Source organism: Zingiber officinale, chromosome 4A, assembly GCF_018446385.1.
Source record: "Zingiber officinale cultivar Zhangliang chromosome 4A, Zo_v1.1, whole genome shotgun sequence".
Taxonomy (NCBI): domain Eukaryota; kingdom Viridiplantae; phylum Streptophyta; class Magnoliopsida; order Zingiberales; family Zingiberaceae; genus Zingiber; species Zingiber officinale.
The window spans coordinates 156,818,293-156,835,573 of record NC_055992.1 but is presented as its reverse complement, the minus strand read 5'-3'; the positions used below and the strand labels follow the sequence as shown (position 1 = coordinate 156,835,573).

The 17,281-nt window shown below is 34.3% G+C and overlaps 1 protein-coding gene across 1 annotated transcript; it reads left to right on the top strand.

Annotated features, from left to right (window-relative positions):
* Positions 1-3,687: 3,687 nt before the first annotated feature.
* Positions 3,688-16,195, top strand: LOC121971840 (dihydrofolate synthetase-like). The gene is made up of 10 exons (XM_042523305.1): positions 3,688-4,046; positions 4,232-4,329; positions 4,513-4,663; positions 5,157-5,219; positions 5,350-5,511; positions 8,673-8,864; positions 8,979-9,078; positions 13,754-13,885; positions 13,963-14,094; positions 15,739-16,195. The coding sequence occupies exons 1-10, from the start codon at positions 3,714-3,716 to the stop codon at positions 16,074-16,076; spliced, it is 1,701 nt and encodes a 566-aa protein (XP_042379239.1). The 5' UTR covers positions 3,688-3,713; the 3' UTR covers positions 16,077-16,195.
* Positions 16,196-17,281: the final 1,086 nt, after the last annotated feature.

Below are 17,281 nucleotides of genomic sequence, written 5' to 3'. Positions count from 1 at the left end.
TGCTCTTGACATATGGTCAATATGAGGGATTAGAGATGTTCATGATGATGTAAATAATTTAATCTGGGGTAAAAGCAAGCCATTTATGTCTTTGATTTGTTCTATGGACATTTATGTCTCTGATTTGTTCTATAGAGCAACTAAGTAAGGTGTGACAATCTTCTTAGCAATTGAATGTTCACTGTGCTTGCTGTCGCACAAACCATTTTCCCTAATGTATGGAATGAATGTTCTTATTTGGTCTTTGTGACTAAATTTTGCTCTGGTCTCGTGACTTGATCCTCATAAAGTCTACGTGACTTATTTGGTCTTTGTGACTAAATTTTGTTCTGGTCTTCATGACTTGATCCTCATAAAGTCTATGTGACTTATTTAGTCTTTGAGACTAATTTCGCTCTGGTCTTCGTGACTTGATCACCTTGTGGTCTATGTGACTAACATGGTCTATGTGACCGTATGGATTGACTTGGACGAGTGAGAGATGTTGGACGTTTAGGCATTACTGGAGACGAAACGGTTCGTCCCTTTCGCTGTTGCAAACTGATGTTTGCTGCAAACGCCAGGGAGATGAAGGGGTGTCCTTTCCCCTTCGTCTTCCTCACCCTTCTTATTTAAGGTGCGCCCAAGCACAGATCCGAAGAGGAGGGAAGGTGAAGAGCGAGCAAGCGATCGAGGTTAACAGAGGAGTAGCAGAGGTGATCGTGTGCGAGCAAAGGGAGAACATCCGTAGGTTGGGATTTGGCTCGTGAACCTTGAAGCGCTTTCCGGCAGCTCCGTGATCGCGCTTCCGACAGCGGCAATCTCTTCATCGATCTGCGTCTTTGGTTGCGGTTCTTCGGGAGATCATTGTGAGTGGTTACCGCATTATTTTAATTGCTTCGTTTTAGTTTTCATGCTCTCAAAACTACCAACACGACGTCGATCGAGAGCCCCAAGCCCTCGTTGTCATTATGTTTTGACCAGACTTGTGTGATGTTTTATGTCCCGATATGCGTGTCGATATTCGTATTCTGGGCTACATGTCGATATTTATATCCCGGCCTATGCGCTGATATTTGTATCTCGGCCTACGTGCTGATGTCTTATCTCGGCCTGCGTGCCAAGGTCACATCCGGTTTCGTGCCACCGCGTTCGGCTCCGTGTCGTCAGATCTAGCTCCTCGTCCGACACATTATCTACCCTTCTGGGTCACGACAACTTGAGCAGCGTCCCATCTGAGGGTGCCCCCCTGGGCCAGGGTACATTTTCCGTACGCGCCCCTCATTTATTTCATTATTATATTATTAGCCTGTTACTTATATATTCGTTGGATCTGCCTCGAGCCTCGGGGCACCAGAGACCAGGGCGACCCGGTCGTTGGTTGCAGGTAGCGTTGACCAAAGGACTTTTGACGACTTGGTCAACAAAGAAGTTATCTCAGCATACCCCCCTCCGAGACATCTTAGCCCGGTCAACATTCCATCCACCTCACCCCACGATCCATCTGACTCAGTTTCCGGACAGAATCAACCACATTAGAAAGTATATTTTTCTCGACTTTTTGGCTAAAATTAAATATGATATTAAATTAATTTTTTATGAAAGATAATCCATTATAGTAACTTGTGTAGGATTGGAAGGGCGCTCGCTAGTTTTTCTCCTTTCTAAAAACTTACTAGAGACGAAGAAACCACTTACAGCTTGTTTTACAATCATAAATAATATAAAGACTCAACACATATATAAAACAAATCAAACAAAAGATGACGGTTGATCTGGAAGTCTTGAGCGCAGCGCACTTTTCTTGGAGCTTCCCCAGTAGTAGAGCTTCGCAATGTAGATTTCTGTGCAGAGAGATGGTAGTAGTATAAAGAATGGATGCATTTGAAGCTTTGATCGAAGTTCCTTTTATAAAGTGTTTTCGGGAGCCCGAACCAACCCTAGGCGCTTAGACTAGCCCTAGGCGCTTAAACTAGCTTCATTTGATCCAAATTCGTCACACGTCTAGGTGTTTGGACCAGTCAAAGGCGCCTAGACATGACCAATCCCGACCATGTGTTCAGTTGCCTTCCGTTTGCGTCTATTTGCTCCCCGTCTTACTTTAAGCTCTAGATTCCTGTAAGACAAGTTACTACAACAAATAAGCAACCTAAGTTTTAATCTTGTAAGTCTACTCTAGCTACTAGATTTATCTTTTGTTTAGAGGTCCCTCCTCTAAGTCTACCACCTAAGGGTCAATTCTTTAAAATCAAAACATACTACTGTAAGTCTACTTGACCTATTAGGTTTTATGCTTAGACTACATCTTAAACTTTACCACTACCCAGGGTTACCCCAATGTGTTTTCTCTCGCTTAGAGTTCCCTCTTCTAAGACTTCACTACCTAGGGTTACCTCTCATAGGATTTTCTACTGCCTAACATCACTTATCAGGGCTTTTATCATCTAATTTTACTCACTAGAGTCTGCCTTCACTCACCAGAATTTTCACCATCGGGGTTATCTCCACCTAGAATTTTTTCTTGCTTAGAGTTCATTCCTCAAAGATTTTTATTTGCTTAACATTCAGTTATGACTTTCCTTGCTAATTATCTGGTTCCGACTAGATTTCTCTCTTTCAAATACCAAATCCTGTTTAGATCAATCCTTGGTCAAAATTGAATAGATTTTGGTATATTGTCAAATATCGAAACTCTAGAGGCTGATTGCACCAATGACTTGTTGCTTGAGTTCTCGAGCGTCACCCTTACGTTGCACTATTACATGGGTTTGACATACTTTTATCAAATCCAATTTATAAGTCTGAGGTACTAATTTATTTGTATTAATGCATTATATTACAATTGCAATGTGTGCACGATGAATTGTATTTTATTATATATATATTTTATTTAACTATTATTATTGTTAAAATAAATTATTCATATTATTTTAACTTAATAAAAAAATATTTTTATAAAAATTATATATCAATTTAATTAAAATTATTTAAATTTAGTGAAAATTATTTTATAATATTATTTAATAATTACCAGAGTAATATAGTAACTATTTAGCTGCTGATTAAATAGCTGTTATTATTTTTAAATAATTGTAATTAAATAGTAAATATTAAAAATAATCTACTATAAAAAATATAATTGAGTGTTGTTTTATTTTATTTTTTGGGTTGTTTTTATTAAAAAAAAGTTTTTTTAGTTGCATTAGATTGGCCTCTCAAGATGAGCGGCTATTGCCTCGCAAGATGAGCCAGTATTTAAGAAATTGTTCATTCGCCACAAGAATAAATTAAGAAGCCTTCATATGATCTATCAATTCAATTATTTTAGATTAATCATCAATTAAAAGAAATTTATCTATTAAGTTTTAAACTCGATATTAAATATTTGAAAAACTACACTATTGCCTCCGCACAAAACGATTTTTCTTTTTAATTGACAACCATAAAAATTTCCTACTCGGATAAATCAAACATTTATAACGGTGGCTTAACAATTTCATAGTCTTAGGTCCACCAAATTTGATTATTAAGAAACTGGCGCCTTACATTATGTAGGGGGCAAAAGTGACTTTTTAAACAGTAGGGATCATCATTCATCGTTGGCGCTGAAAGTAAAAATAATTTATCGCAAGATCCACCGTCGTTTTGTTTCCGATGCACAATCCAATGGTTGAAAACGATACGGATCTAATCGTCATTTCCAGATCGACGACGCCTCGATCGAGTCCTGGTCCATGTCCTCGCCGCTGCCTCGCCTTTCGATCGCCGCCCTTAGCACGCCGAATCCGAAGATGCTGCGGCGCTTTGCTGCTGCACCCGTTCGCTTTCGTTATCCGACGATGATGATGTCGTCGTCGAAGACCTGCGAGTCACGGCGGCCTGCGTCGTTGGAGGCCGTGTCGGAGGCCGCGGACCTCCGCGAGTTCCTCGATTACATGGAGAGGCTGAAGAACTACGAGATGGTCGGTGTTCCACAAGGGGCAGGAACGGACACCGATGAAGGGTTCGATCTCGGGAGGATGAGGCGGCTGCTCGGACGGCTTGGCGATCCTCACAAACAATTCAAGGTGCGCGACGCCTCGTCTTGAAACCGAGACTTTTCTATATTTCTTCGTTCTAGTTCAGGACAATGACTACTGATCAAGGTTCCACTGGTTTTTATAACTGTGTTTTTTTTGCCTCCCCTCTTGCTTGATAAATCTGTAATTAAGCTCAGAATACTACCTTAGTTTCACCATGATGGCATTTTTAGGTTGTTCATATTGCTGGCACCAAAGGAAAAGGATCCACTTCAGCTTTTATATCCAATATTTTACGGGAAGAAGGTTACTCAGTTGGCTGCTACACTAGGTGCTTAATGTTTGGTTAATTGCTGCACTGTAAGTCCATTTATTACTGAAAATGCCAGGTCAACCACCTAAAAATGGAATGAAAATATGACTAACTACTACGAGGCACCTAAGCATGTCTGTGTATCAGTATGTATCAGTTGATTGCTTTATATCCGACAATGGTATGTTTCCTTGCATGCAGTCCTCATCTTTTGAGTGTTCGGGAACGCATTTCTGTTGGAAAATCTGGGAACCCTGTTTCAGCAATATTACTGCAGGAGCTTTTCCAAGAGGCAAAGGGAATCCTTGATCAATTAATAATAAAGGAAAATGAGGCTTTGAGCCACTTTGAGGTATTTGTTCATCAAAACTTAGAGCAAGAATTTTGGGTAATATCTTATCAATTCTGTATTTCTGTGAATAGCTTAATAGGAAAGCTCTAACACCTGTCCTGTTACATCACAATATACAGATTGAACCAAATTTGTTTCCCAAGTTTATATTAAAATGATTTGTGTGGCTATTTATAATTAAATGGTTTGCGGTAGAACTCTAATTTCGATTCCAACATTGAACCTACGTTGAACTTATTGGTTTAGCCCACGTATGGATGTCAGTGTGAGCCGTATAGCAATGAAGCTATTGGCTCTTAATCAATAACTTGATTTGCATGTTTATCCTGATTGATTATGTAGACATATATCTGTTCCTTTTTCAGTTTTATAGTATATGGATATTTTATTTTTTTTCTTCTAAGTATTTTTAGCAGTGCTAGTATTTTCTTACTAGGAGATGCTACTTTTTACTGCTCAAGACATTTGACAGTCATTTATATTGTCTATGTAGGTCTTCACTGCTCTATCGTTTCTTCTGTTTGCCAAAGAAAGGGTTGACATTGCTGTCATCGAAGTAATTTTTTGCCTTTGACACCTTTTCGACTAACATTTTGTACCTTATGATTAACATATATTCTTACATTTCATATTTTATTTTTGTTTCAGTACACTAGTATGATCGTATTGTCCTTATCTATGGTCAGGCAGGCCTTGGGGGAGCTAGAGACGCTACAAATGTTGTATGCAGTACTGAACTAGCTACTGCAGTCATAACATCCATAGGCGAGGAACACTTGGCTGCATTAGGTGGATCATTACAAAGCATAGCATTGGCCAAGTCAGGAATCATCAAGAGTGGGTGTCCAGTTGTGTAATTTTCTTTATTCTTTACATAGAAATCCTTTAAGTTTTTAAATAGTTTCTATGTGTGGTTCTATATCACTTCACAAACTTTAACCTCTAGTGTGAATATAATTCAACCTAAATGTGCCTTGTTTTTAGTTAATTTTTATCTTGTAGCTTTTTGATAGATGCTAGAGGTATGAGATTTGTAGGGTTATTGGTCTAATGGGTTTGATTTCACATTGGTAATTTTATAACATGTGTCTACATTTTCCTTTTCCCAAATTCAGTAGTGGTATCATAGCCTTCTTGTTAAGGTTAGATTTTCTTAAAGAGGTATTCCCATAGGTCTACCCCTCATCTGTTGATCCTTTCACTCCTATATCTTTCTTTGCCTTGTGTAGCCCCATTTGCTAGCCTCTTCTCTCTATAACACGTGCTCGCTATTGAGTCAACACTACATCAAATTTATCTTGTTGTGCATGGTCTAGTTACCTTTGTTTTTGCACACCTGCATCCTTATTCCTTGCAGGCATCTCTACATGAGCTTCTTGGTTGTTCTTATGCTTTGTTTACTTCGAGGTGTCGATTTAAGAAAGAAGGAATCCAAAGTGGAAAAAAGTCACTAGGGAAAAGGAAAGGAAAAGAAGGGCAAGAAGAAGAAAAGGAGAGGGAAAGGGAAAAAAGACAGTGGACTTCTGCGAGTTCACAGTCGCCTTGCGACCGTGAGTTGCCTCTCTCGTGGCCGCAAGCTACCTCGCGACGATGCAGCGCCATGGGAGAGATTCGAGCATTCACAGGCTTGACGACGAGGAAGGAAGGAAAGTTCGTTCTACTTGAAATTCAGGGATGAAAAATGTCAAAAAAAATATCACGAATGAATTCTTTAATGTCTCTTATACGATAGGTAAACAGAGGAAATGATTAAGTCCTTATTGGGTTTGGGTTTTGATTTGATTGGATTTGGGATATAATGATTAGATGGTTGTAGAGTACTCATTTTGGATCATTTATTCTTTGTGCAAAACATGAAGGGTCAATTTTTTTTTAAAAGAGAAAACAGGACACTTGATCTGTTTGACGGAACCATTGCGAAGACTTTGGACAGAGCTAAATCTGAAGGTTTCAGTTCATTGACTAATATGCTAGATCAAGCTGAGAGAATTAGTATTATCTTGCAGCGCATACATGAATTATACGATCCAATTACAGGTTGCACAGAAACGGGAAAGTAGATTTCAGAATTAGAAAAATAAAATAAAAATTAAGATGCCTTTGGATTAGAAGATTAACCAATGTACTGGGAAGGTTGCACAATGTTAAGGATTGAGAATCCATGATTGATATATAGAAATGATGGATATACCACAACAATATCCTGGCAAAGCTAGTGAAGAAGTCCATTATAATTCTAGTTATTTGCAACAATTTGAAAATTGCCACTGAATATAGGTACAAATAATATGAGAGGAAGAAACATGGAAAGAGAACATGAAGGTATACATTTAATTTGAATAGTTATTGTCTTATAATTTGTTTGCATTGCATGCACAATTAGTGAAGCTTACCTCTTGGTGGGTTTAGCTTGTGCAGGGCATGACATCAACAACTGCCTAATTCTTCTTATTCTAGCATAAGAACTTGCACTTATCAGCAATATCCTCATGTTTCTCCTAGAGGATAGGCTCCACTTGCTTGCCATATTTGTCTAAGAGACCTTACGAACTAGCCTTGCCAGCCTGATTCTTTGATGCTTTCTTCTACTAGTTGCCAAGACATTTGAGGAAAGCGAGTACTAGCCTTTGCTAGTTACAAGGACTTTTAGGCTCTTTTTACTCAAGAGGGCGGATAGAGGAGGGAAAAGGTTAAGGGTGAAAAAGCAATAGAAAAGGAAAGCAAAGAATAAGAGAAAGAGGGGAAGAGGAAAGAAATTGGAGAAGAGGGGAAAAGGAGGAGAAACTCATGACGACCAAGCCACGAGCTCGCTAAGCTATTGGCTTGATGGAGGCAAACTCACTGGGCTGTTGCTCTGAGCAGTTAGTCGCTGGATTTGGCACGAGAACTATTGGGTCATTGAATTTGTCACAAGAGGAAATTAGGAAAGTTCTTTCCGCCAATTTTGGGAGGTGAAAAATAGATTAAAGTTGATCCTCAAACGGATTTGGAATCCTTCTTTAATTTTATGCAAGTAAACAAAGGAATGTGTCTTGACTCTTGTGCAATTCATTCTTTTCTTCATCCGTCCTTCAAGATCAAAGAGCATTAGAAGGCGTGAGCATTGCTAGTACTAGCCTTCTTGTAAATTGACAACTTGCCAATAATCTTGTCTCATGCAGAGATGATCACCACCACCACTAGTCTCATGACTTGATCAGACAGTCTACAAATGATGACGTGTCAAATAGACACGAGAACTGCCACTATTAGCCTCTACTCGTGGCCCTGCTTCTTGTGTGCTCCGTCAATAGTTTCCATTGTTTTGCTAGTAGTTTGTTTCTCATTTTATTATTGTCATATCTAGGTTATGTTTTGCTTTTGAAAGGTTTGCTAGTTTATGTAAACATTAATGCTTCAGCTTGAATTGGAGTGTTAGAGGGTATTAGATTAATTTGATTATTGGTTTAGTGGATTTAATCACAATTTTGTAGTTACATTTAAATTCTGGTTTTTATCACGAGTCTATATGCACCGTTAGTAGTTTACTCATTGATTAAACAATGCAATATTTCCATCACCAAATTCTATAGTAGAGCTATAAAGAAAGATTTGAGTGAGCCATATTTGTATTTTTCGCTTGAATTTGGTTAACCTATCAACTGTCATACACCTTTTTTCCTTCTCTAAAATAGATAAAATTATTCTATTCATTCTAAAACACTACCCATGTTGCTGTCACCATTTTTAATTCTAATTCATTAATCAAATAAATCTGGTTGACATTATTTTCCTGTTAAAATCATTCCTATTTTTACAGAAGTCTTTCAAAATGTAATCAGAAATGTCATTTAAATGTAGATTATCTTGTTCCAGATGTCTCCAAAGATTGACCAATCATGCATTTTGCTAATTTTCTGTTAATTTATTAAGATAATAATCAAAATTGAAACTTTTAATTTTTCTTATATAAGTTCAATTACTCATTTGAATTATGCTGTTTGTTGTAAAATATCCGTGGATATCTCAGGTTGTAATTGGTGGGCCCTTTGAATCACATATTGAAGAGATTATTCGTCATAAGGCATCCTTAATGAAATCCAAGGTCATATCAACATGTGATCCTGGCATACAGAAAACATCGAAGTGCTTGACAATGGGAAAGGATGAAATCCCTTATCAGACTTGTGACATACAAATCCAAATGCATAACTTACAATCAGTATGAATCAATAGGTTTTTTGGTTTTGTGTACTTGTTTTTTTTAGAAAAACATTCCGAATTGTAATTGATAATCCATTATAAAATAGCTGAAAGTTTTTTATTTACTGTGCAGTCCATCACATTGTCTAATGTAAAACTCCACTTGCTTGGTATTCATCAACTTCAGAATGCTATCTCAGCCGTGTGTACAGCTTTAAGCCTTCGTGATCAAGGTATCGTTTTTTTGGTTCATGGTTTTCTTTTCCAAACAGTACAGTGGTTGTTTTTAACTGCCATTGTTTTTTTTCATTTTGTTAATTACTTTATTTTTTTCTTATATGAATATTTAACTGAGAGAAATAACATACAACCTTATATTTTCATGGAGTCTTCCTCGGAGGCTCGGAGCTAGAACAATTCCTTGATTTGATATCTTAAGTTATTCTAATACTAGGAAGTTTCTGTGTGAGCCTATGAAAATTAAGGATTCCTTTATTTGAAAGAGGGCATACGTTGGGAAAAAAAAATCCTCCCACTCCCAATATATTTTTTTTCTGTCTATATTAATTCGTGTAAATTATCTGTCTTTTGGAATTACTCAAATGACTTTTCAGCTCTTTCTTTGTCAAATAGTCTGGCACCATGGCACCAAACTTTGATTGAATGCTTTATTTTATCTTTTCAACTTATATTAGAGTGATTCGCACATTACTGGCAGGATCACTGCTGCTATGTCGCCCCTTGGTACCATGGTGGTGCTGCAGCTACAGTGTATTTGGTACAGTACCTAAATGACTACCTCACTAGCCCCTTCCTTTCTATCTTCTTTTGCCCACTTCTCCTCTCACCATTGTACCTCCTAGAGGTTTCATTCTCTTATACCTAGACTTAGGGATGCCTTAAGTTCAAAACCCTCATCCTTGCTCTCCTAACCTAGTCTCTCTTTCTTTCTTTGCCTGTGAGTTGATCTTTTTTTGATTGAATCTATCTTTTATCCTTTCGATTTGAAACTGTAAACCACAATCTTAAAGTTGAACAACAGTTCATCAACAGTTGCAACTTTGTTCTTTGGCACTAGGGAAATACCATTATCTTGAAGACTCCTCCAAGACTTCCCTCTAAATAATAATGTTTCTTATCAAGTGCTTGAACTGCATTGATGTACTTAGCTTATTAATCACATGGAATCTCATTAGGGAAATTTTTTATTCTCTTAAGAATGCTTTGCCCATGAACATGAAAATTTTAGAGTTTATAAGTTACGAGAAAAGCAATTTCTCTGTTTGACAAGTTGGTTAGCCCTTCCAAGAACATTCTCACAGCTTAAAAGAAAATGCAAAAATTGCCTGCAACACGAATCACCATTTATAGTGTTGGTTTCACAGACCTTTCATCCACTGAATTCTATATAAAGTTATAGCACTCCTAATATCCAAAATTTTTAATTCACTTCTATTTTCTTGTCTACCAGGCCTTTACGTATGCCTTCTGTTTCCATTGCTGATGGCTCTCATAACCCTAAGGGTGCGTTTGGTTCAAGTTATCATGTATAACCTTGGTTATGTGATTATCAAGTAATCACATAACCAAGGTTATGGGGAATAAAACATAACCAAATATTGTTTGGTTCAATCTAGGTAATGCAACAACAACTTGTTTGTTTGAAGGTTTTACTGAATAACCTAGTTTAATATTTTACTATATTACCCTCAGTTACAAAACCAACTATACTTAACTCTACGTTTTTTACTTTTTCTTTTTCACATTTTTCTTTATTTATATATATATATATATATATTTTATATTTTGTTTGTTTTTTTGATTTTTTTATTTTTTAAAGTTTTTTTTACTTTTTTTTAAAAGTTTTTATTATTTTTTAATTATTTTTTATTTTTTTACATTTTTTTTAATTTTTTATGTTTTTTACATTTTTTTTTATTTTTAAACTTTTTTATGTTTTTTTTTATTTTATGTTTTTTTTACATTTTTTCTATTTTCTATTTTTTATGTTTTTTAACATTTTTTAATTATTTTTTACTTTTTAATTTTTTTTAAAATTTTTTTTACGTTTTTATTTTTTTTACATTTTTTTATTTTTTTCTCATTTTTATGTTTTTTTTCTATTTTTTTAATGTTTTTCTATTTTTTAAGTTTTTTACAATTTTTTATTTTTATTATTTTTTATGTTTTTTTTAAATTTTTAAAATTTAAAATTTTATTTTTTATATTTTTCTGTTTTTTCTTTATGCTTTTCTTTTTTGTCACATTTTTCTCTTATCCGAGGGTATTTTGGGTTAAAAAAATTTGTTAACCCTGGAATCAAGAAAAACCTCAGTTTTCCGAGGTTTTCCGATTTCTGGTTGCATGCCCTTTTTGCTGACGTGTCGGGCATGGAACATTACTCGGGAATCATCAATTACCTAAATCAAACAGGGTTTTTGTTGATAACCTTGAATGGATAACCAAGGTTATCTAACCAAACACACCCTAATTGTGATATAATTTTATGGATTCATCTTTTTCAATTGCTGATAAATTTTTTTTATGTGTCCAGTTTATTGTTAGTTTGCTTTCTATTGGTACACATAACAAATGTCAGATTTTCTGTGGCATTTTCCACTACTCAATATATCAAAATTTGTGCACAAAGACAACAATGGTGATATCTACTATGTGTGATATACTTTATGCCTACTCAGTGCTTTGTTTTTTGGTGATCTACTCACAGACCTATTTTTGCTGAATCTATTATACCTTATTAGTGGCATTGTCTCTTGGGTCACTTGACCCTTAAGCCTGTGTAATTTTGTACATCTTTAGAGTGTATTCCACTGGTTTTCGTTACAAGGCTTGTGAGTTAAGCACACATCATAGTATCTCTATTTTTGTGTAAAAATAAACAGTCTTCCTGCTCTTTCATTTTCTCCAGTTTATGTGACATGTGGTTTTAAGCAATTTATTACATTGCTTGATGATTATTCTTGTATGATTTGGTTTCATCTCCCTAAAAGTTGAATTGATGTCCTTAATGTGTTCAAAGTTTTCTCTTGAATAACTTACGCAATATATATTGAGATCAAAATTTTACATTCTGTTAATGGCTTAATGCTATATGTCTTATAATGCATAGTCTACTTTTACTACCTTTCGACATTGCCATGGGTATTCCTTAGATTCTTGTGCTCCTATATCCCAACAAAGTAACAAACTGAGGTTGCTGAATGCAGAAACCATCATTTCTTTAATGCTGCTTGTCCTAGGAATCTAGGATGTTTTTATACACGATCCTAGGCATCTTTGGATTGATGTTGTTATTACCACTTGCTTTCTCATGAATCTGATTCCACATCCACTCTGATTGTTAGATTTTCCTCTTCTGCATGTGCCCTATTGTGGTTTTTTTCCTTGTACTACATGAGTTTTTGGTTGTCTTTTCTTCATGCTTTGTGACTAGGCCGTGTTGTGATTAGCTAAGTTCTAACTCTGTTTGGTGTCTTTCTTGGCTGGATATTCTTAAATTAAGAAGGAATATCACTTCTACTTCCCGTCTCCCGTTATTGTTTTGATTTGATTGTTACCTTTCTTCAGGATGTTTCTTATTACTTTTCTGTTCCTCTTGTGCTAATGTCTGAGCTATCACCACCCACTACCCTTTTTTGTACTGTACCTAATTACTGTAGGTAACTACTATTCGCTCAATACTCTTAGCAAGAGCTTTCATTTACAAATCCACTACTCCTGTGTTTGTCTGAATTAGCGGTGCTTATTTTTCTTTGAAATGGTAAATATTTCATAACTTTTCACCCTTGTACTCAGGTACGGAATTATTGTGTTTCCTAATTAGGGGGGTTTCTTTTCTAATTTGGTTGATATTGAATCTATAGCTTTTGGTTAATGAGAATTCTATTTTCAATTAACTAAATGAGACTTTTCCTTAGTAGGAGCTATTTTCTCTATATGGGAGATATTGATCCTCTTTAAATATTCCATTCCAATTTTTTTTTATGTGATTTGATGGGTCTATTTTTATATGGCATCAATTTAGTATCAGCCTTTCCTACACATGTCCTATTATCGCCACCAATAATTTTGAGTCTGTTTCTACCCATACCTTCCTGAGGTCTGCATCTCATGACAAGCCTGATACTTTGTGGATTCATGCCAGTTACACATCAAGCTTAAATGTTGGTCTCGTTGAAGCCATGAATCCCGCGACACAGTTACCTGTAACATTCCTTATGATGCCTCCAATTTCTTTTGGACCAAATTGGGGTCTAAGATCGGCATCAGTGTTTACCTTGACTTTCCCCTCAAGTGGTGGTAGCCAATACCTCATTGTTAAAGATCTTTGAAACTTTGTAGTTTTAGCCATCATCATGGTTAAAAAAGCACACATCAAATTTACTTGGTGAAAATTTAAGATTGATTCATCAAAGTGGATAAATGCAAAATAGAGTTCTACCAATTAACAAATTACAACTTGCAACTACGTAAGAGGAAGAAATATTTGGAGTCAACTGCTGAAAGTGGGTGATTAGTCTTTGTGAATTTTGTTGACGAATTGATGTTCTATATATATGGAGCCATTCTCTTAGATGCAAATATTCATTACTATTGGAAATTGGAATTTGAATTTTGTATTGATGTTTAGTTTTCTATTACCTAAATCCTATTTATCTTTTGGCAAAGTATTTACCCAGCTTATGATATTAATATCAGAATTCATATATCTTTATCATACTGATGTTCATCTATATAATTGCTCTGTTATTGGCATTAAGGCTGATGTAATCATTCCCCTTGAACAAGTTAATATTGTCATAAGGACAATGCTGTTATTTTTTGTTTTTGGTCTTATCATTTCCGATTGTGTATTAGTCACTGAGCTTATAATCTTGAAAACGTAAGGATGGGTGATCTCTGATAAGTCCATTCGAGTTGGTTTGGAGAAAACTAGATTGAATGGGAGAAGCCAATTTCTTACACAAAGGGAAATTTTGCGAATTGGATTGTCCGACGTCAACATACTAATTGATGGAGGTAGGAGAATATTTTGATGATTTATTTTCTTTTCCTTAGTAATTGATAGACACTGAAACCTTGAACATATATTTTAGCGCATACTGAAGCTTCTGCTAAAGGTTTAGTGGAGGTGATAAAGATGGCACATCCACATGGAACATTGGCATTTTTGGTGGCAATGGCCAGTGACAAAGACCACTTATCATTTGCTAAACAACTTCTCTCAGGTAAAGTTAATGCTCTTCTCAAATGTAAAGGCTCTTCGATACTTTCTTCTAGGATAGATTGATTGCAGTAGTTAATTAAAAGGTCAACATATTGAGATTAATTTTAAAGCATATTGATGTCAACGCCAATTAAAAGGTCATTTGAATTAAAATTTTAAAGCAATAATATAAAATATTGTGTACCAATATTTGACACACTTTGGTATGTCTTAAAACATATTGAGATTAATTTAAATGAGTTTTACTCATTTAATCAATTTCACTTGGATTTTTGACTTTAATTAAAACTATATTAATTAGATGCTTGCATTAAAAATGCTCTTTTACTTATTGTTTTCTTCAATATGAGTTATGATGCATTCATATAAGATTTTCTTTTATAATCTTAATGCATTTAGCTTGTTTACTGTCAGAATTAGATAATAAATTGAGTTAGAATTTTAGAAAAAATAAGACATTACTTGAATTCATTTTGACACATGCATACATTCCAAGCCTGTTTTGTGTTGACATGGTATGATACTTATTGACACGATTGGCATGGACAACACATGAGAGATTTTTACTCATGTCAATCAACAATAGATTTCAATAATTTACCAAAACCATACATTTTCTATTGTGTAGCTTGATACGTATGAGATTTTTAACCATGCTTTTAACCTCCAGTTGTGTGAGTCTCAACTATTTTGCAATGGATATATGTGCTCTGTTTCTCCGCATTGAACTGTAAGGATATATCACCACTATTATTTAGATTTTTAAATCATAAACCTGTTTAAAGTAGAGGTGTAACCATAAATCTGTTTAAAGTAAATATTTTTATTAAGTAAAATATTCCTCATTAACAAGTCTACATCAAAAATTCAGAGGTGCCGTTGCTTGCCTATTAATGTCGAGTACATATCTTCTCACTACTTTGGCCCTTCATAGGCTTCACTATTGGCAAATTTATTTCAAATGTAATAAAAGACATCAAATGGGCACACAACAAATCCTGAGCGCCAATTATTCTTGGAAGTGGTTGCTTCGAATTGTTCTGTTTTATTTAACTCTATACAATACCATATTGTTAATTTTACCTGACTCTTTTTAATTATGTTATAGGGAATAGGTAGAAAATATAGTTATAGAGTATTGTGTGCTTAAGCTCTTTTTTATTTTTTTATCTTTTTATGTTCCAACTTGGATGATAACAAGGCACTGGGAAACCTGTGTCTAATTTACTTAAGCATAGCACTGGTATTGCCTAATCTTTAAGCATGTAAAAGCGGTAGGATCTTAATATCATAGTCGTCAAAATCAGTATCAGAATTCAAATCATACAGTAAAAAAAAAAATCTAAGTATTGATTGGTATTGGATTAGAAGCATCAGTGAATTTGAAATAGAAGGAAAAAATGATCAAAGTATAATAAAATTATTTTATATATGAGATTACAACAATGATTCTAATTATTGATAATAAGTATACAAATAATGTCATATTTATTCATGTGAAATTAACAAACAATAAAAACAGATCATAAGCAATAATATAATTATATTTTTTACTATAAACCATGGAGTGTTACTATAGTTTAAGTTTGGTACGGGCTCCTCTCCTGTTTCTTCTGACACTTTGCCATTCCTCTGGACATTGCAGCTGGAAGACCTGAGCTGGTTGTGTTGACTGAGGTGAAGATAGCTGGGGGAAAATCCCGCATGGTTTCGGCTTCAGTTTTGAAAGATGTTTGGGTCAAGACTTCAAAGGATTTGGGGATGGACTTTGTGGACATAGGTATTATTGACGATGATAAGAGCGAAAAGGAGCCAAATTGCAAGAAAATGATGTTGGCTACCTGCAAAAGTACATCGATAATCGATTCAATTAAGCATGCAGATCAGTTGCTCAAATCAAGATCAAAAGATCATCCTGGTCTTATTGTAGTCACCGGGTCATTACATCTGGTTGCCTCCTTGTTAGCTGCTATTCAAAAGTAGTTCTCAAGACTTGAAGCGGTTCTTAAATTATTTTTGTTGCTTTAAACATGCTCTACTAAGATTGGCATTACAACTTTTGTCTGAATAAAATTAAATCTATTTAGTGTATTTGGACTTCATATCTTCATATGCTCTGTTTAAGATTCTGATGGCTTCTTGCACAGGACTTTTGTTCTTGTTCTTCCAAGATCTTAAATTTCTACCAATATCAATTCATGCTTAAACTAGTACCATGCCTTTAGCTCTTGTGGCAAAGTGTACATCTCATGTGAAAAAGTAATAGATTGGTTTGTTTGATGTAGAAAGTTTCATGTACTAAAATAATTATTAATAATTTCGATGTAAAAAAAAAATCCATTATCAACATTGTTTTACATACTTTTTCGATCCTTAACCTCTTTTGTTCAACAATAAACATGAGTACCTCACTAGGTTTGATAAGCTTGAATTGACATTTCATTTGCAAAAAAAAAAAAATCTAATTTTTATGTTACGGCTAACCATGCCCACACCATCTCTCTAAAATCAAGTATAATTCAAATTGACTATTGATTCGAAACGATATTATACATTAAAATATTAGTACATAGTAAATTGATAAAAATATATATGATCATAATAATATAAGATTAAGATTGATGATCAAATAAATAAGAATGAATATTTTATATTCTCTTCATAAATTAAATGAGATTATAAAAATTATCTAATTTGTAATCAAGAAATAGATGAAATAATAAAACAGTAGTGATGAAGTTTGCTGATATGTAAAATATTAAAAAACGTAGTTTTTATTATTTAGAAATACACATAAAATTTTAGAAAAAATTTAAAATTACAAAATTTAGAGATCAAGTGTATTTAGATGACTCTACCAGGAAAATACGAACTATAAAAAAATTATATTTAAATATATCTGAATAAAAAATGGACTAAAATATTTAACGCATTACACACCTTTAACAATCCAGTCTAAAATATTATTTGCATTTTTACAGTGTAATAATTATAAAATAAATATTTTTTATATATTAGATGGGTTTATGTCAATCAAGTTCGTAAGGAATTATATAATATTTTATTATGTTTTAGATATGCATTCAATATTAGTTTATATATTTTTTATGACAATAAAAAAAACAAAAATAAGGAATATTTTTGGATAAATAATAGGATAGGAAATTATTTTGATATTAAAAAAAACA

Bases quoted from the DNA above. Each gene is read 5' to 3' on its own strand.
- LOC121971840 (XM_042523305.1), top strand. From the start codon at position 3,714: ATGTCCTCGCCGCTGCCTCGCCTTTCGATCGCCGCCCTTAGCACGCCG. The intron at 4,330-4,512 runs GTGCTTAATGTT...CCTTGCATGCAG, and splicing joins TCAGTTGGCTGCTACACTAG to TCCTCATCTTTTGAGTGTTC. The intron at 4,664-5,156 runs GTATTTGTTCAT...TTGTCTATGTAG, and splicing joins AGGCTTTGAGCCACTTTGAG to GTCTTCACTGCTCTATCGTT.